This window comes from Ceratosolen solmsi, unplaced genomic scaffold (genome assembly GCF_000503995.2).
Source record: "Ceratosolen solmsi marchali unplaced genomic scaffold, CerSol_1.0 scaffold9, whole genome shotgun sequence".
Classification (NCBI taxonomy): Eukaryota; Metazoa; Arthropoda; class Insecta; order Hymenoptera; family Agaonidae; genus Ceratosolen; species Ceratosolen solmsi.
Window position 1 is genome coordinate 416,883 of NW_011948452.1, and position 19,776 is coordinate 436,658.

The 19,776-nt window shown below is 21.6% G+C and overlaps 2 protein-coding genes across 8 annotated transcripts; one reads left to right on the forward strand and one right to left on the reverse strand.

Moving 5' to 3' along the window:
- Positions 1 to 1,734: 1,734 nt before the first annotated feature.
- Positions 1,735 to 2,470, reverse strand: Syb (Vesicle-associated membrane protein synaptobrevin; the record flags this gene model as incomplete). The annotated part of the gene is made up of 2 exons (XM_011505164.1): positions 2,445 to 2,470; positions 1,735 to 2,044 (listed from the first exon to the last, which is right to left on the reverse strand). A coding segment is annotated over exon 2 (303 nt), but the record flags the coding sequence as incomplete, so codon positions are not given.
- On the forward strand, positions 2,319 to 19,776 carry nSyb (neuronal Synaptobrevin). Of its 7 annotated transcripts, none has more exons than XM_011505162.1 (6): positions 2,319 to 2,354; positions 8,475 to 8,704; positions 10,773 to 10,852; positions 11,645 to 11,696; positions 12,894 to 12,938; positions 19,541 to 19,599. In XM_011505162.1, exons 1-5 carry the CDS (start codon positions 2,329 to 2,331, stop codon positions 12,905 to 12,907), a joined length of 402 nt encoding a protein of 133 aa, XP_011503464.1. In that variant the 5' UTR covers positions 2,319 to 2,328; the 3' UTR covers positions 12,908 to 12,938; positions 19,541 to 19,599. The 7 variants fall into 7 exon arrangements, with proteins under 7 accessions (XP_011503464.1, XP_011503465.1, XP_011503462.1 ...); XM_011505163.1 differs by having other exon boundaries at positions 12,894 to 12,934; positions 19,541 to 19,595; XM_011505160.1 differs by lacking the exon at positions 19,541 to 19,599 and adding an exon at positions 15,545 to 15,577 and having other exon boundaries at positions 12,894 to 12,934.

Genomic DNA, 19,776 nt, shown 5'->3' on the forward strand with positions numbered 1-19,776 from the left:
TTAGTTTTATAAAAATATAAAAGAAAACGATATTAAAATAATTAATTAAACTTAATATAATGATTTATGAATTTAAAAATGTAAAATGTCTTAAACAATTTATCTAAATTTATTAATTTATAATTGGTTCGATTAAATTTATGATTTTTAATTATTTAATTTTTAATAATATTTGAATAGTCAATTATATAAGAAAAAGTTTTAATATAAATTAAAATTTTTATATAAATAAAGTATAGTTAATTTTAAACAGAAATAAAAGCTTTAGTAATTATATGGGTATATCGTATAAATATTTTAATTATATTTGAAAAGATTAATATTAAAATATGGATCATAATTTCAAAATATTGAATTGAGTATACATCATAAACAATATATTTTAATCTATAGTTATTATGATGTCAGAACAATAATCTTTTATACATTTTTTATTATTAACAATTATAAAAAGCACATATATTTATTTTCAGTACAACACATACCTACATTATACTATTACTTCAGTATATCAGTGTAAAATTCATTGATTAAATTAAATTTAAAAACACTAACAAGGAATTTCGCTAAATGTATTTAATGATTATTTTTATTTATCTATTATTTAATTGATATTTAAATTGAAATAAATAAAAATCTTAATACATAGATATAATGTAAGTTCCATTTATAATTTAAGAAATATAAGAAAAATTCATAGTAAACATTTGTATATAAATTATACATTTTCTTTAAAAATGATTATTTACTTATGTACTGTTTAGGTGCAATAGTATTATTTCTAAACAGATTCTTTTACGCCAGAATAACTTTTATATTGATGTCTATTTAATCATTTTGTTCACATACCAAATTTAGATTATAAAATTTTTTTACACAAATAATAAACAATTTTGTTTTAATGAACAATATATAAATTACTTAGCCTTGTTATTTCAAAGTTGTCCGTAATATTACAAATTATTTATTTTATAATATATAATAAATATTTATTTCATGATACATTTGTTAAGCAAGGAATTATGGAGGAATTTTATTATGCTGATTTGGATCAAAATAAATGATAAATTACTGCACTATAGTGTAGCTTTAAATAAAGAAATTTATTAACTAAACATTCGTGTTTGTTTCAATATTACATCACAAAAATATTTATCTGCTACATAAATTGTTTTATTAAAGTTTAGAAATATTTAAATTGTTATTTAATAAATTTATGTATAACATAGATTGCTATACATAAATTATACAAAATACATTATTACTTGCATGAATATAATGTTTATATCCTGTATGAAATATTAATCATATGTTGTAAATACAAATTTCAACTATCATAAGTTGAAATGCATCAAATTGATCGTAACCAATTATTTTATTAAAAAAAATCAGACCCAAATCCTAGATTTCTAGTAAAATGTAAAAACTATTTGTTTATGTGCTCACTTAAAAACTACACTTATTTTAATTCTTGTATATTTAAGATAGAAAATATGTTCAAAAAATATATTTTTTACCAATAAATGTCAATTAATAGTATTGACTGTACTGTCTTATGCTTTGAATCTAAATAGTATAGTCTTAAATCTATGATTTTGTTATTTATCTCCAGTTGGTGAATCATCAGAACTTGAACTTGGCACAATTGACGCTATAATAATATATTTACAAATTAAAAATTTTGGTATTATTATTTTTATTTAATAAAGTATATGTAATATTATCACCAATAATAATAACTAGTATTATTAGAAAAATAATACCAATAATTATCATCATTTTAAGATTTTTCCACCAATATTTTCTTTTTAATTTTCCTGCTTGCTGCTCAAATTGTGCAGCTCCCATTTGCAGCGCGTCAGCTCTATTGTCAAGTTCAGATAATTTTTGATCTCTTTCTAAGACTTTGTCTACATTTACTTTCATTATTCCAACAACTTCATCAACCTTGGCTTGTGTTTGTTGTAATTTTTTATTTGAAACAGATGCTTGTTTTACTCCAAAGTCTCCATCAGATGAGTAAGTCCTACCTTCCATATTAATTCTAAAATAATATATATATTTTTTAATCTAATAGGAATTATTTACATATTCATATTAAATAATTATTACAAATAAATAATTTTGTTTTTTATAAAAATGATTGATTGTCTTTCCTATTTTAGTAAAACATTGATTATTCTTGTGTCCGAGTTTCTTAAAAAATCTAACTATTAATACTGGTTTTAAAGTAAAACATCCATAACCTCAAAAACATTAATACGATTAATAATTGATGAATCATATAAATTTTCAAATACCATGCTTAAAAATAAACAGTAATGATAAATGATATCGTATGCTTTCTCAAAATGGTAAATATTTTTTCTTTAATTGCTCAAGATATTAAGCTTTTCTACGGATTTCTCATTATTTTAGCCTATAAAACATTGAATATAACTTACGACTTCAAATATTTCAGATTATTATCAGAATAGAAAGAAGTTATATGTAAGTATTGTTAATTTATTTTTAGGAATTGATGATACCAAGTCACTTGAAAGAAATTGATTCCGTATACTATCCACCTTTCATGGATACATTTTATATGTGGATTAGCTTGCGTTGGCGATTTATCGGAAAGATTTAATATTTTCCACAGTCGTTATTTCTTGCATATTTTTTTATTGCTATTTAAAGATGGCGATATTTTGTGGCGTAAAATTAATCGAATTATTACGTATAATTCTTCTTATGTATTAGCATAAATAAAATTTTGATATTTTTATTATGAGCAATATAAAATAAAATTATAAATTAATCTGTTACGGAATATTCATATGATTTATATAATCCGAAAAATATATTATAATATAAAATTTTAGAAGAAATAATGGTCTTAGATACATATTATATATGAATATTTTATTACACAATAGGTAAAAAATATAATTGAAAAATTTATATGTAGTCCATTTTAATAGATTGACTACGCTTTCTATATTTTTTATTAAAATACGCAATTAGAATAAATAGAATTATAAAAAGATATAAATAAATATAATTGAAATAAATTATTAATTTTTCGCGGCAGTATTAAACAAAAAATTTTAAAAAATCTTGAAAAATAATTATTTTCTTATATTTAATGTTATGAATATAGACAAATAAAATACTTAATTAACTAAATATATTGAAATTATTTTTATTTTTAGATATTTAGTTCTAAATAAGTTATTAGTTACCCAATACACTAATAATAAAAGTATGAGAAAAATTGTAAATAAAAATTTCTTTCTAATAAAATCTGTTTTATTATTAACTTTATCCCAAAATTTTTATTATATATACTATATATATAATCTTATATATTCTAATTTATAAAATTAATTTTTATAATTGACAATAAATTAATTTAAAACCTTTAACTTTATATGCAAAACATTATTTAATTACAAGACTAGTACGCGTCAATTGTAAGATGGACTCTAGAATATAATATATAAAATTATAATGTTTTAGTTAGATTAATAAAATTAATCCATTTAATAGATATCATTTATTAATTGAACTATGTGAAATTTTAGTATAATAAAAATTATTATATAGTAATAATTATAATGTATTTTATAATTCTTTTTTATTTTTACAAAAAATTGATAGTTATTGTAGGTTTTTTTTCTAAGCTTTTTGGAAATTATTATTTTTATATATATTTCCTGTACAAAAATAAAAGAATTATTATTTAAAATTGTTTATACTATGCTAAATTTTTAAATAGCAATCTTATAATGTTTGTACTAACAAAGATATTATTAATTTTAAATTCAAAATTCGCACTAGTTATTTATAATGTAATTATTATGCGTCTTGCCATAGTTATAATAGTAAAAATAGTTTAAATTTTTCTCATTAATAGAGTAACAGTTATTACAAAAAGTAGATAGAAAAATTAAAGTATAATCATTTATATAATGAAGATCTGATTAAAGTAATATGGTTCGTTTTAAATTATAGTTGAAAATGGATTTGTATATTTAAACATCAGCTTTGTGTTTATATAATAAAATAACATAAGGGAAAGTATAGAAGTTCCATATTTAATTAAAATTTATATTGTTTTATATCATTTTTATTATTAGAAAATTATATGCTGGTCGTTCATCTATAAAAATCTGTAGAGGCATAATTTTACTTTATGCAGGCAAGTACATACTAAATTCCAGTCAAATATCAAAAACGTTGGATCAAGTATGCGTATGATTAAATATAAAAAGAAATTGGGATTATAGCTCATTTGCTTATTGACAATAACGAATTATAATTAGTATTCTTATATAAATACTCAGTCCAATTACGCTACCTTTTTTTAGTGTTCTTTTATATTTCCTTGACGCATTTGTGATCGTTAAAACTTCCTCGCCTTGGTAGCAAATTTGTGGTCATGCGTTATTGACTTTTTAGTGCATATGGTTTTGGCGGGAAAATTCAAATGATATCGTACGAGTTGTGTGATACATTACGAGCGAGGGCGCCCGCAGCAATGTCTCGTCGTTCTCGTTCGTGGCGGTGACGGCGGCTCGAGGAAAATTCATCAATACCCGGTAGTAGTAAGTAAAAGTTACTAGTGAGGGGTTTTTGATGATACCAGAGTGGTCTTAGTCAGTGTAGTATTTGTTGCTGTCATTACAGAAACGAAGAAGAGTTATACTAGCCAATCGAGGTTGTGGCGAAGCTCACTCGCTTATTTGTTATATAAAATAGCAGTAACCTGTCCATAATGTGAGTACGGATTCCTAAACCTGTCTAACCTATTAGCGTACATATCGTCCCCTGTCTTCACTCCCCTGCTCATATTTGCGTGTGTACATTGATCTTCATTTACATATAGTTATATATATATATATGCGCGGATGCGCATTGTACCGTTGCAGGATTCGCGCAGCCTTCAACTCTCGCTTGAAGATCGAACCTGCCGTGTCCTTTTTTACAAGTATAAAGATCTTTATCGACTATAAAAAATAATGCTGCCTAATTTCTGAAAATACTTAATAAAATGACAGTTGGAGAATCTATTAAAGAAACTTTAGATCGCTTAAACTGAAATGCCTGGATAATAACAAATATTCGCGGAGGCCTGATCGAAATTGATCGATGTTATACAAATGAATGTTGTTTATAAAGTGCATATAATTGCATCCGAGCATAATGTGTAAAATCAAAGAGGAAAATAGCCATGACTAATAGCGCCAAAATGAAAAGAATTTGCGAAGCCAGTCAAGAAAAACGGAACGACTTAATCAGACGGTTGTTCGATAGAAAGGGTTGTAGGACGGGAAATATCATTTTGATTGAAGATAAAATGATAAAAGAATCGCATAAAAAAATTGAAAAATTAATAAAAATGCTGTTTATTTAATTGTTACATTCGTTCATTAGCCTACGAAAATTAATAATTTACGGAATGTTAATAAATAAGTACGAGATTTTTCAAAACTAACTGGAATGTAATTAAGCTCTATTCAGTTTTCATGTTGGGAAAATTAGGACTAGTGTATTAATCTATAACAAAGTTTCTTTTTTTTTAATAAAATAGGCATTTGTTATCTGAGAAATTTTTATTTTAGTCTTTCAGTGTTCTGAAATTGGAGTATTCTTTGTAGCATTCGAGTTTATCCTTTAATGTATTTTATTAAACAATTGCAATAATGCAACTATAGCTGCAATACTCCATATTATGAATTTCTACTTCATTGTATATCTCGAAAATTACTTTATTGATTCTGAGAATTAAATTTTAAGAAAATGAATAAACTTATAGCGTAGGTTTAATTAATTACCTGACAATTTGTATTTTAAGGTTTTATTATGAAATAAAAGAAGAAGATTATTCTGTCAGAATAAAAATACTTATAGGTATATATATATATATATATATATAATGTATGAATTTTTGCATATATAGTTTTTATTTTATGAAAATTTGGCGTCACACTAAAATATACTTTTCTTTTTTAAAAATGCTACTAATGTTTATTAATTCTGAATTCTGTATTTTTAGATATCTGTCAAAATTACTTTATAATGAAGAGTTTGTTTCATGAACTAATATATAATTTTTAATAATTTTACAAATTATCAAATACGTGAAATATGTACAAAAAAATTGTTTAACTTTTCTTGAAATTTATTAATATTATTTATAAATATTATTGTGTTAAATGTGTAATTGAACCAAAATAATTTCTTATCCATAATAATTGCTATAATAATCAATAATAATTACTGCATAAAAATGTAATAAGTATTAACCTTCTAAATAAAATTAGAATAAGATTTTGCATGATTTTTTTTTAAATGTATAAAATTATGCTTATTTTAATGAAATAATAATATAATTTCAATTGATATTAAAATTAAAATCATTGTATTTAATAGTATAAAACAATAAATTTATATTAATCAATGAAATCGCTGCTATATAAACGCGTTGAGTTAAATGGTATTTGTGATATTTTTAAAATATTTACGTCTTTACTTCGATTCAAAAAGTTTTTTAATACATTTATTTTATTGAAAATTATTGATTTATTTAACTTAGTCTATTAATTATGCTTTCAAAAAAAACTAAAATTATACGTGTTAAATTGAAAATGATATTAGTTTTATGCAGATGGTAAAAATATGCATTAATGTTTTATTATTCTTTATAATTATACTAGTGAATGTGCTGTTATTTACATGCTAGTCTTAAAAGCTTTAACAACTCAAATATATACTTAATATCATTGTCAACAAGATTTAAAGTCAAATAGTATTAATATGTTTATGTAGGCTTTTAAATTTAAAAATTAAAATTCGTATTAAGAAAGTGCTTACTATAAACACATGAGCAAATAAAATAAAATAAAATATGGTATTATTGAATTTTTTAATTACGTTTTTAAAATATTTTTATAATCTTCCCAATAGTTACAAGTGTATAGATTAAATACTAATATGACGAAATATTTTTATATTTCTATTTTATTATATGCTATAAGCTATAAATTTTCCATGTAACATTTATCAAACATAAATATTCATTAACTGCATTCTGAATAAGCTGAATGTATCCGAATTATTTTAGTTTTAGTTAAAAAAGGAACATTTATTTTATAACAAATCAAATTTAGTGAAAAGAACATTAAAATAAATATCGATGTTTACTAGAAATTGTTGTATTTAATTGTATGATTATTATTCAAATAAGTGTATTTGATTCGACCATAAAATATCGTAAATGTTTAAACGACCATGTAATTGATATGTATCTTTCTAAACGTCGTTATTCATTACAATAAGTAGAATGAACGGTTACAAATAAAAAAAGTAATATAGATCTGACTTGTTTTAACGTTTGTTTCTAATTGAAATCAAATAAATGCTAAAAATTTAAATTAGTTAGTATGTTAATATTAACCCAGTATTTATATCATCTTTATATAATTTATATAAAATAATATTAGACTGACGCCTCGTATCATTTTATACAATGATTAAAATTTGATTCATTTTTTAAAAGTTCATACATAAAATTAATAAAAGGAGTAGTTATTTAATCCCAAAATAGAAATTTCCCGAAAATATTTACATATTATTTTATACTAGAAATATTTACTGGTATTCTAATATTAAAAATGTATAGCAATACTTATTCATTGTAACATATAGTATTTTTTTGTAATAGACAGTAGCTTCTCTTTTTAGATTTTCTTTTATCTAACTAAATCAATTATATAAAATCTGAATAGATATATTCGGATTACATAACATAAGATTTGATAATATAATATTGTAGTATTTATTATTTTATGAAAAAAGGTACCTCCATAGCTTAAATTTAATATATTAGTATTCAAATGTCTATTCAATTAAAAACTGAATGAATAAATTATACATTTAATGCATTCATGAATAAAGATTTTTTTTACAATTAGATAAATAACTAGATACAATTCATAATTTTAATTTGATCGAAGAATAAAATAGAATTAATAATAGATAAACTGCTTTATTGAGAAGAAAAATTTTTAAATATAAATAAATGTATAACAAATTGAAACAATTGGATGATTATTGATTACATGATTTAATGTATTATAAGAATTTTAATTTTTATCAACATTTTATTTATAAATTAATATTTTAATGATTCATAAGTATTATACAAAATTAGAAGGAAGATTCAATTCCTGAAGCTCGAATTTGAAACACATGGATATTATATAAAAATATAAATGTAAATGAAACTCTGCTTATAAAATATAAAAAAATAATGTTTAATATCTAATATTGTTAAGCTGTTAAAATTAAAATTATTTACTTACTTCATCTCATTCAAAACCATGCTTTGAAATATGTAATGCATTATGAATAAGATTCGAAAGAAAGTAATTAATAGTAAAGAATTGCAAAGCGTATACTAAGGTTTCAGCATCTAATAAATGTTACAGGGCAACTGAGGGGGGTGGACTTGTTCCTGACGTGGCAGGTGGCGTGGGATCGGGAGTTCCTGGTGGTGATGGCATCATAGGTGGTCCAAGGACTCCTCAGCAGGTTGCCGCACAGAAACGGTTGCAGCAGACTCAGGCGCAAGTCGACGAGGTTGTCGATATCATGAAGACTAACGTTGAGAAAGTTCTTGAACGAGACCAGAAACTTTCTGAACTCGATGATCGAGCTGGTGAGGATTTCTTAATATATATATTTTCAATAATGGAGCCTTATCCGAGAGCTATTAAGTCACAACCAAATGATGATAAGAATGATCGCAGAGAAAGGAGGCTTCGGCTTAAAGACTGATTTAGTAAATTGCAGTATTTTATATAAATCTACTAAAATTTAATTGTAATTATCACTGGCAACTCTGTGCATCGCTCTAATTTTATGCAATTGGGCATATATTATAGAAGTATTTTTTTAATGCAGGTAATAAAGCTAAATAATATGTTACATATTCAAATTATACATAAAAATTCAATAAATATGATCCTCAACAATCAATATGTATACGTATATATATATTATTTGTTTACATATTGCTTTATTTATTTCTGTCCTTTGATAAAAATTATAAAAGATCCATTATTATCTTATTTTGAACTATTATTATACTATATATGTTATTTAATACTGCATTAACTAAGTTTTATTAATATAAATTAAAAAATATTTATATCTTAATATAAATACTTTAACAATCATACATTATTTAAGTCATTATATTAGAGAAAATCATAGCTTTTAGATTTTAATTAAAATAATTTTCATTTTATTTCTCATATAAAATATCAGTTCTTTTCTTTATTTTTACATTAATTTTATAAGTATTTTGAATTATTAGAATTTAAATATATATCTATTTTCATTGGGTCTAAATACATTTAAATGAAATCTATTATATATTAATATTATGCAAAATGTAAAAGAAAATATAAATTTAAAAGGAATAAATAAAAATAAAACTTTGTTAAATGTTGTATGAAGAGATGAATAATTATCAATTAATAATTCATGTTAATAAATGTATACTTTTTAATAAATGAATTTTTTAACTATATACAGTAGAAAATAATTTTTGATTAAAATTTATATTCTAAATTCACTTTTCAACTTAAGTATCTTGTAAATTACATGAAATATTATGATAATTCTAAGATAACAAATTTTAAGAAATTAATTTTTCTAACAACACAGATATAATATTATGCATTAATATTCAGATTTTATATGTATATATGTATATATATATATTGTAATTCCTTAATAAATGAGTAAAGGCTAATATGTTTAAAGTAACTTATTAAAATTTTATACTACCCACATAGAGAAACTTATCTTATGATAGCGAACCAACCAGTACTTTAATCAATATACAATTTGATTCGTAAAAGCGATTATATTATTGTATTTTGCTACAAGATTGTAGATAAATCTATCACTAAAAAATGTTGAACTATATGATTATTATGTTTTAAAACATTATGAACAAAACATCAAGAGTACAAGATGTGAACATATAAGACACGTGCTTGAATTTTTATTAAATAAAATAATATATTTTAAAAAGTACTTAGTATTAAATGATATGTGTAAGTACACATTTTGTGTATGTTTGTTTCAATTTTTAACTTTTTTTTATCAAATATACTTGTTAATACTGAAACCTATAAACAAATTATTTATCTAACTTTTATTTAATTAAAATTTGTGAAACAAAAGTTCATTAGCCAGTAATTAAATTTGATTAATATAAATAGTAGAATTGTATTTCTTTGTTTTCATCAACATAATATAAATATAATAAAAATAGTCAAGTTATAAAAGTGTAACATAATTTTGATGACATTATCAAAGTCAATAATTAAAACATATAATTAATTTTTTTAATAAAATTATATAAACATAACAGCATTTGATAGAATCTAGAAAATTTTGCAAACGAAAACAAAGTTTCTATTTAATCAGCCATTTCCATATTTTTTAAATTGTATTGATTATAATAAGATTGAAATTTTATGCATCTGTCTTAGATATTTTATTCTTCTTTAGAAAAGTTAAATTTGTGCGAATTTCATTTACGCACGCTTTCAATTCAATAAATTTGTATAAAATATTTGCTTTACAATTTTAGAAAAAAGTATATAGCTAATGAAATAGAACATTTGCCCATTTTATCAAAATTTTATCAGAATGAAAATTTTTTATGAAGTACTGAAATGTAGTGTAATTGTTGTTCTTCGGTTTTTTAGATGCACTCCAACAAGGTGCGTCTCAATTTGAACAGCAAGCTGGAAAGTTAAAGAGGAAGTTTTGGCTACAAAATTTAAAGGTGATTTGTACACTATTAAAAGATCTTGTTTTAATGAAATAGTTTATTCAACTTTATAAAATAAATTTCCATATTATATATAATTCGCACTTTTCTTTTGAAATTGATTTGTCATTTTGAAATTTTATACTCATTAAATAAATTATATCATAAAAAAATATTATATATAGTTTTACATCCATAATTGTAAAATAAAAATAATGAAAGATTAATAAAATTATTATTAATCTTACAATTAATATGACTGGTATATAAAACTTAAAAATGTTTAATAAAAATGAGATTTTATTTTACATTTTAATAAATTTAAACTTTAATTTTTTCAATGAAATATTTTTAATCGGTGTAGAAAAGAAAATAAAATATTACTTTGACACTTATTTTTAACATGGCATATATTAAAAAATATAATAATTTTATTTGCAATATAACTTATAATATAAACATTTCTATATTCAGTTTTAATTAGTATTGGTTTTTAATTATACATTATTCCAAGTATTACTTATTTTATGTAATACCTTTGCCATGCGATTAGGGGAAATCTTTTAGTGTACTTTCTGTGACATATTTATGTAAATTTTTAAAAATAAAATCTATTTGTAAAACAATATATTATAATATGATGAACTAAATCGAAATTATTAGAAATAATAAGTATCGTATTTTTAAAATAATCCTGTCAATAAGAATTCAATCAAAATTTTTTAATATATTAGATAAATTTTTGTTCTAATCAAATATCTAAACACGTGATATACAATTAATAGTTTTTTACTTTTATCATTAAAGATGATGATATTTATGGGAGTTATCGGATTAATTGTGCTCGCCATTATAGTTGGTAAGTAAAATACGCACAATTTGTTTGCTTTAAAAAGCTACCTTTAAAACTCATAGCTGTTCAATGTCCAAAATGAAATGTATGTATACGTCGATGTATGTCGCCGTACTGGTCACTTACAAATTCCAACTTTTGCTCAAAATTCATAACAATATTTAGAGTGCATCACAGCTTTAAATCAAAATTAAATTTACAATCAAGCAATAAAATAGTTTATAAATTACTGATTTATTTCTATTCTGATTTATTAAAAAAATTTTAATGATTTATTTAAAAATTTTGTCTGGTCAACTTGTTATTAATGATTTTTATTAATTTCCTTTAGAAACAACTCTTTAATCATATTAAAATTACTTTTGTTTTTTAAAATAAAGGAAAATTATTTTTGAATTGACACAAGGTTTCATTCATTTATTTTGTATATTAAATATAATTAAATTGTCATAGAAAATTGTCATCCGAACTTATCAATTAAGTCTATTCAGTCTTTACATTTATTATAACAACGGAAATTCGTGTAAATGTTATATTTTTTTAACGTTTCTATAAAATAATTATTTGATTATAGTTTTCATAACATTTATAAATTAAAATTTTCATTACTTTCCAGGTAGTATTCTTATTGTAAAATATTCATTTATATTATTATATCGAACTTGCATAAACGAATTTTCAATAAAAATTTTAATCTTGGTAGTTATATTGAAAATATATTAGTGATTTTTAAGAAGAAAAATATTATTAATGAAGCCTTTATGTAACAATCAATCATTTTATACATTAAGAATAATGTAAATTGAGAGATTTTGAGAGAAAACTAACGCTACTTAAATTTCTTGCTAATAAATAATGTTTTTGAAATTGCAAATTGAAATATAAATTATTAACGTAGAAATTTATTTATAATTTTTTTTTATTTTATAAAATCTGTAGATACTTATAATTTAATCAATTGAAATTTATTACAATATATATAGAAACTTAAATATAATTATAAAATCTGAATTTTAATCTTGTAATCATAAAAGTTCTATCTATCTATACAAATATATTACATATTTCAATTCATGCATATTTCAATAAATCCATGTTATAAATTTTATGTACTTTATTTTCTATTACGCATTAATCTTGTTTATTGAAAGAAAAATCACCTATAATGTGTGATTTTCTATTTTTCTTTTTTTTTTCGTTTAGGAAACTTCATGTAGGTGTGCTGTTTAATGGAAGGGATGTGTGTGAGTGAGTTAGGCATACGAAACATTGTCTTTATTTTTTCATTGTGTAGATTATTACCTCACCATTAATTAATCTTTTTAAAATTTTAAATTGATTATTACATTGTACTGTATGCTTTTCTTTAATTTCATATAAATTTTATTCTGTACGTCAACATTCCATAGAAATTACTGGTTATCTGTTATGCTGCCAATCTTGTATTTACAACACATACGCGTGCACGTGGATGCGCGCATTTAATGATTTATTGTATTATTGTATTTTATAAAATAATGTGTTGACGAGTTTTTGACAAAAATAATTTTTGTATTTGCTGATACATAAAGTAAATTTTATGGTGCAATTTGTGGCGACTTTATTGTTTCAGTTATAAGTGCATGAGATAAATCGATTGCTTTTATTTTTACCCAAATTATCAATAATCAGAATATAAGTTATTAAACTCGTGTATAAGATTATTCAATTAATAAAATTAATTATAAAGCTACAATCATAAATTCAAATTTAAAAGAATAAGCTTTGAAAATTTTGTTTTCTTTTTGGATGTCCATTCAAAATTATAATACGTTAAGTATAATACGTAATAGTTTAAGAACTTCAAAAGAATATTAATTAAATGCAAAATTACATAATTTAACATATTACATTTTTTTCTATTTAAAAATAAAAACGATTAAAATGTTCTGTATCATAACAAAACATGTAATTAATTATTAAAGTAAGCATTGTATATTTTCATTAATGATATGTTATAAAATATAAAAAATGTATCAGAATTACTACAAATTATTAGAGAAAAATAATTATAATAAATATAATGAGTTTATTGACACCAATTTCTGTGAGCTAAATAATCTTTTCAAATTGAAGACTTTCTTATTACCATTGCTTTTAAGTACAACATAAATATTAAGAAAAGTTGAATAATGTAAATTACTATATTACATATTTTGGGATATTTAAAATGTTATGTGTCTGTCTATTTCAATTTATTTTCCACATCTTATATTTTGTTCGAAGCTAGTCCCAGCGAACGAATTTCGTCATTTATAGTAAAATTATTAAATTTACAATAGATCTAATCATTTTTATTTAATCATCTTATTTAATAAAATTTAGAAATAAAAAGATCAAAAATTGAAAAGTCAAAATATTAACGAAATAAACTTTTTTAATAAAATACGAGATGATTTTGTTGTTGCATTATCTATTCTATTCTGTATTATTTTAATGCTAAGTTTCGTTCAGGACTTTTTACCTCTATACCTTCTACTCAATACGATAAGCTTTATTTTTTCTTTAGTTTCAATATTTGTATTTTTTAACTTTTTTTTATAAATATTATTTTTCCATTTTTCATTATATAATAAATATGTATGTAAAATAATTTATTTGTTTATATATAATCGATTCAATTTAGAAAGGAAATCAAATAACAAAAATCATTATTTAATTGATTTTTTCCGTAGGCAAAATTTTTTTTAAAGAGTTACTTATGTCAGATTATACGAGAACAGAAAATAAAATTTACTAATATATTAAATATTAATAGAAAATATTAAATAGAAAATAACAAATAGTATAATCATTCAAATATGATTATATAAAAAAATAAAGAATTATTATGTATACCTTATAAACATTTTCTATATCTTTAATTATATTCTTATATAAATATGCCTCATGTATTAACTATAAGTATAAAAACTAATATTAATTGCACTTTTAGAAAAAATACAAAAAAATTGTACTTGTTCAGATATACTATTAAAATAATGTACTGGGACTCTTCGAATATAAATTCTAGTTCCGCTTAATATAAATTGAGTATTTATGAAAATTTATTTGAATATCATAGGAATAAAATTTATCAGCATGGCTACATTTAAACAAATGCATGTTTATATATATTTTAAAATAAGTATACAATATAGATATTAATTGCCCATCAATTATTAAAATTATTTGAATTTTTTTTAAAAAGTGAAATCATTAATGAATGTTTTAAAAATATTTAAAATAAATAATTATTGATTTACTAAATTGAGTATATATGGCACTATTATTATAGTTACATTTGTATATATTATGATTGAACAATCAAAATATTTGAGGTACTTTGTTAATTAAAATTTTGATTGAAGTTTATGCATTATTTAATATGCAATATTAATATTATAGATATAGTATGTTTGCATTAAAGAAGATTTTAATTTACCTTGCTTTTTGATTAATTTGAAAAAATACCTCCTTTTATTATAATAATATACTGAAAAATGTAATAAAACCATATTCAAATAATTTTTTTTATTTGAAACACACGTAATATTTTTATTTAGTATTCACAAATAAAGAAAGGCATATAAATATAATTTATATAGTAAGTTACTTTCAAGTCGAAAATTAGTTGATATACTTTGCATGTAACTGAAAAACAAATCAGATAATTTATTATAATTTGTATCTATTTTAAAAAAAAATAATTACAAAATTTGATAATCCGCATGCAAAGCTTATAATTTTTTTAACATGAAATGGCTCATAAAAATAACACTCGTCCATTAACTATTTTACACAGTTCATAAAATCTATGGATGTGTTATTTTCAGCGAGCACCACTTGGGGAAACGACTCCGAATAATCATTAAAAATTAATATATTCGGGTTTAGAAAAAATAGAAACGGGGGATAAGAAATATTCACTAAAGAAATAATGTAAAAAAGGAAATAAAGAACATTAATAGAGGACTCAACATCAATCGAGGACTGTGAAGATCATCAAATGAAAGCGCAGAGTAAATTAAAGTGGAAATACATCCAAAAAGCGAGGACGAAGAAGATATTGTGAACTAACTAAAATGAAATGAAATATTGATTATTTTATTAGACTTGAATTAAGAGGATAAAACTATGCTTATTCTTATAGAAAATAAATCACACAACGAATGCTGATTGGATTTCCCGCATATGAAACATGTCCGCTCATGTGATTATTTCAATATACCTAATTAACATAGTGCACTTGTATTCTTGGTTTAAATTAAAACAGAATAGCAAATAAAAACATAAGCTCGTTTTCTTGTAATAGGATGCCTTTCATGGTGTGGATATTAAATTTCTGAAACGAAGCTTCAATCAACAAGACAAATGAAAAAAATATGAGCATGTTATCTCAATCTTTTTAAAATGCATTGATTTTTATTTTCAAAATGTTCATGTTTTCGAAGTTTATTTTCATCTCTGAATTGAATACATAAATTAATTTCTATTTTAAAGGGAACGAAAATTTAATAGTAATTTTAAGTGCAGCTATCAAAACAATTAGTGCTTATCTTGTATATTTAGATAGATCCTACAATCATTTTACTGTACAAAATGATCTCAAATACAAGATCTGAATTAAATTAACAGAGTCAAAGTAAAAAGAATAGGATTATTAATAATAAAAATATTAATTAGTTTTTAATCTGGCTTAGTATAGACAATTTGCAAGAAAACCAAACTCATCAATATAAAGAAGTTAATTAATTCATGATTCATATTTGCAATAATTGCGTTCTAATACTATATAATATTAAATATACAATGTTGAATGTGTAATAAGAATATAAAGATCAATATTATAAAAAATGAGAAAAACATTAATTTATTTCGAATAGGTATAACGGCTTTTTATTATAGCTATATGAATGTAAAATAATAAAACCATTTTTAGTTTACACAATTCATCTTATAAATATAATGTTTGTATATTATAATTTTATTTTATTATTACATACCTGTTTGTGAGTTTGTTTGATAAAATATAATAATATACTATATAATGTTAAAAATTCCAATAAGTATAATTATAAATATGTCTGAACTATAAAAATGAATAAAATTGTAATATGAATATAACGTAAATACAGTACAATGTAGAAAAGAGAAAAACTGAAAACAAAGTAATAATATTTATAAGCTATTTTTATTAGATTTTTAAAGATTTTATTTAATGATTCATTTAGCTTCTTGTCAAAATTTGAGCTTTGAAATTGTTATCGAATAATTGAATCAAATGAACCATCTATGATGATAATTCTGAAAAATAATTAATTGTATAACCAGTCGTAAATCTTTACAAATTGCTTACTCATGGTATATATATATATATATATATGTATGTATGTATATTGATACTAGTTATAATATAAAAAGAAATAAAAAAAAAAAAGAAATATGATAATAAGCAAAAATATACTATTGCTATATTAGATACTAATGCTTTATTGGTAAATTGTTCGTATCTTATTTTTAAATAAATTTTACAATTACACAAAAAAATAAAAATACAATTTTTTTCACAATAAATTCTAAAAGACAAGGAATACTAAATATATTAAATTACACCACTATAAAAAAGGATTGTATAAAATTAAATTTGTTCTATGAATTCTATTTGTTGCTTTACTATAAAGTCATTTTTATTGCGCAAGGCATGTATTTTTGTAATTGAATATTCTATGTATTTATTTGATTTTTAATCAATTAAGGTCGTACATAAAAATGCTAAGTGTAAGAATATGAAAAATAAATCAAGAACGAATTGGATGAGTTGTTTATGTAAAAAATTGGTAATGGAGAATGAAATTCAGATGCTAGATAAATAATGCGTTACATTAAATATATGTACATTAGAAAAGAAAAGAATAAATTTAGAAAATAATCTCTGAAGTATTAGTTTATTTTCAAATTTTGTTTGTTAAACAGTGTTTCCAAATAATCTAGAGAACATTTTTAAAGTATAAAATGTAATTCATTACTCAAAACTTACAATTTTTACAATAACCCGATGTGATATAATTTAATCACTTAATTTTGTTCTTAAAAAAATTAAGAAATAAAATAGTAATTTATTGTACTATTTAACATTATCATTTTTATTTCGTGAATCATAATAAAGATTTACAAAAAATATTATATTAAAGATTTGTAATTAAATATTATAAAATTAGAAAAATAATTTAATATTATTGCTTTTCATTTTATTCGATTTATTTAAGATAGAAAATAATTCAGTATAAATATAAATGATATTTTCTTATTTTTGTCGTGTTATATATTAAAAACAGCTATGTAATAAGAGCATCATATTTTTATATTTACCTTTTTAATCCTACGAATATTATCGATATAAATATATTTACTTTTATTATTACTATCGTGGTTTAGGCATTATTTATAAATAAATATTCAATAATATTTAAAAAGGAAATGTGTACAATTTTAAGATCAAAGAATAGGTGATCTCCTTTCTATAATTATAAAATGGCTATTGAAAAAACTATTTTTAATGTTTTATTATTACTTTTCCAATATTTCATATCCTTTTATTACGTAAATAATAAAATTGAAACTATAAAATAATAATTGATTAAATATAAATAAAGCTGGAGAATAAGCTGAAAAACACGACAAATAACTGATAAAGTATTCGAACTCGTCAAAAACTGGGTAAGGAACAATTATTCATTTTGAATGTGCATGACACAGATTTCTTTTTGTGCATGTTTTGTCATTTTTTTCTAATATAATAATTATGTTTATTATAAAAATATATTAACGAAATATATTTAGCACTTTTATTATTCTTTAATCAAATTAATTAGATAAATTTGTATACGTAGTTATTTAAATCGTTTATATTCTTTTTATAATTAAGATAAACATGTTTTACACTTAAAAATAAATTTTCTAATATCTAGTTTATATTTAAATTTTTTTAAATGTAATGGTAACTAAAATTCATCATAACAGATAATAGTATGCCTAAAAACCGTAATAAATACAATAGTAAAAATGTGGGACAGACACATAACACATTGAAATATTTTACAAGATTTTATTTGTACTATATACAATTACCTTAAAACAAATTCAATCAAATTTATCTTATACAATTATTGTAATGAAAAGCAAATACTTGTTCTGTTATCAATGTTCATTATTTAAGTTTTTGTATTTAATTTACTTGTCATTATCTCTGTACAACTATTTATAAAATTTATGGTAACTAAATAATTTTGTTATATTATTTATTATATGTGTATTATATAATATTTTATATTTTTTTTATAATTCTTTAGTTTAATAACTAAATTTTTATTACAAATAAGTTGTATAGTATCATTGTTTGGTAATTAAGAAGATGATATTTTTAACATTCAACTTTTCTGATAAATTTACATATGTCTAAAAAATAAATAATTTGTTATCAATAAATAATAAAAATATTTCATATTGATATTTTTAAAATATCAATTTTATCAATATCATTTTTTAAATCCTTCTTAATATAATAATTTATAAATATATTATATTAAAGTTTTTTACAATTATAATATAATAAGTTCTCGGTATTTCTTGATAAATTTAGTTTGAAATAAAGAATTTTCATTAAAATATAGGTAAAATTTAATAACCGACGGCAAGACGTCTAAAAATAAGCACTAATCCTTGATCTCCAAGGCAATATATATATTTAGATGTATTGTTTCTCTGGTAAATATGATACTAGAAATAAGCGAAGAATAATTCGATTAATAGTTTATCTGTTCGATTTACAGCGAAATTCATGCCGGAGTCAGTATCTGCACCTCCGACTCCAGTCTACCAATATCCAATACTAGAACCACCAGCAGCCGCTCCCGTGGGTAAAGCTTCAAGTGTGTCCCAGTTAAGCCCAGATACCGCTGTTGGATATGCCAATCTTTTGTATTAAGGTTCAACATCGTATAATTTACCACCTTTAATCTCCTTCTCTTATTCTTTAATTCTGTACCAACTTTCTCGAGCAGAATTA

Coding starts and splice junctions, on each gene's coding strand:
- nSyb (XM_011505157.1), top strand. CDS start 2,329: ATGATATCGTATGCTTTCTCAAAATG. Junction 8,705..10,772: donor TGAACTCGATGATCGAGCTG/GTGAGGATTTCT, acceptor TCGGTTTTTTAG/ATGCACTCCAACAAGGTGCG. Junction 10,853..11,644: donor TTTGGCTACAAAATTTAAAG/GTGATTTGTACA, acceptor TTATCATTAAAG/ATGATGATATTTATGGGAGT.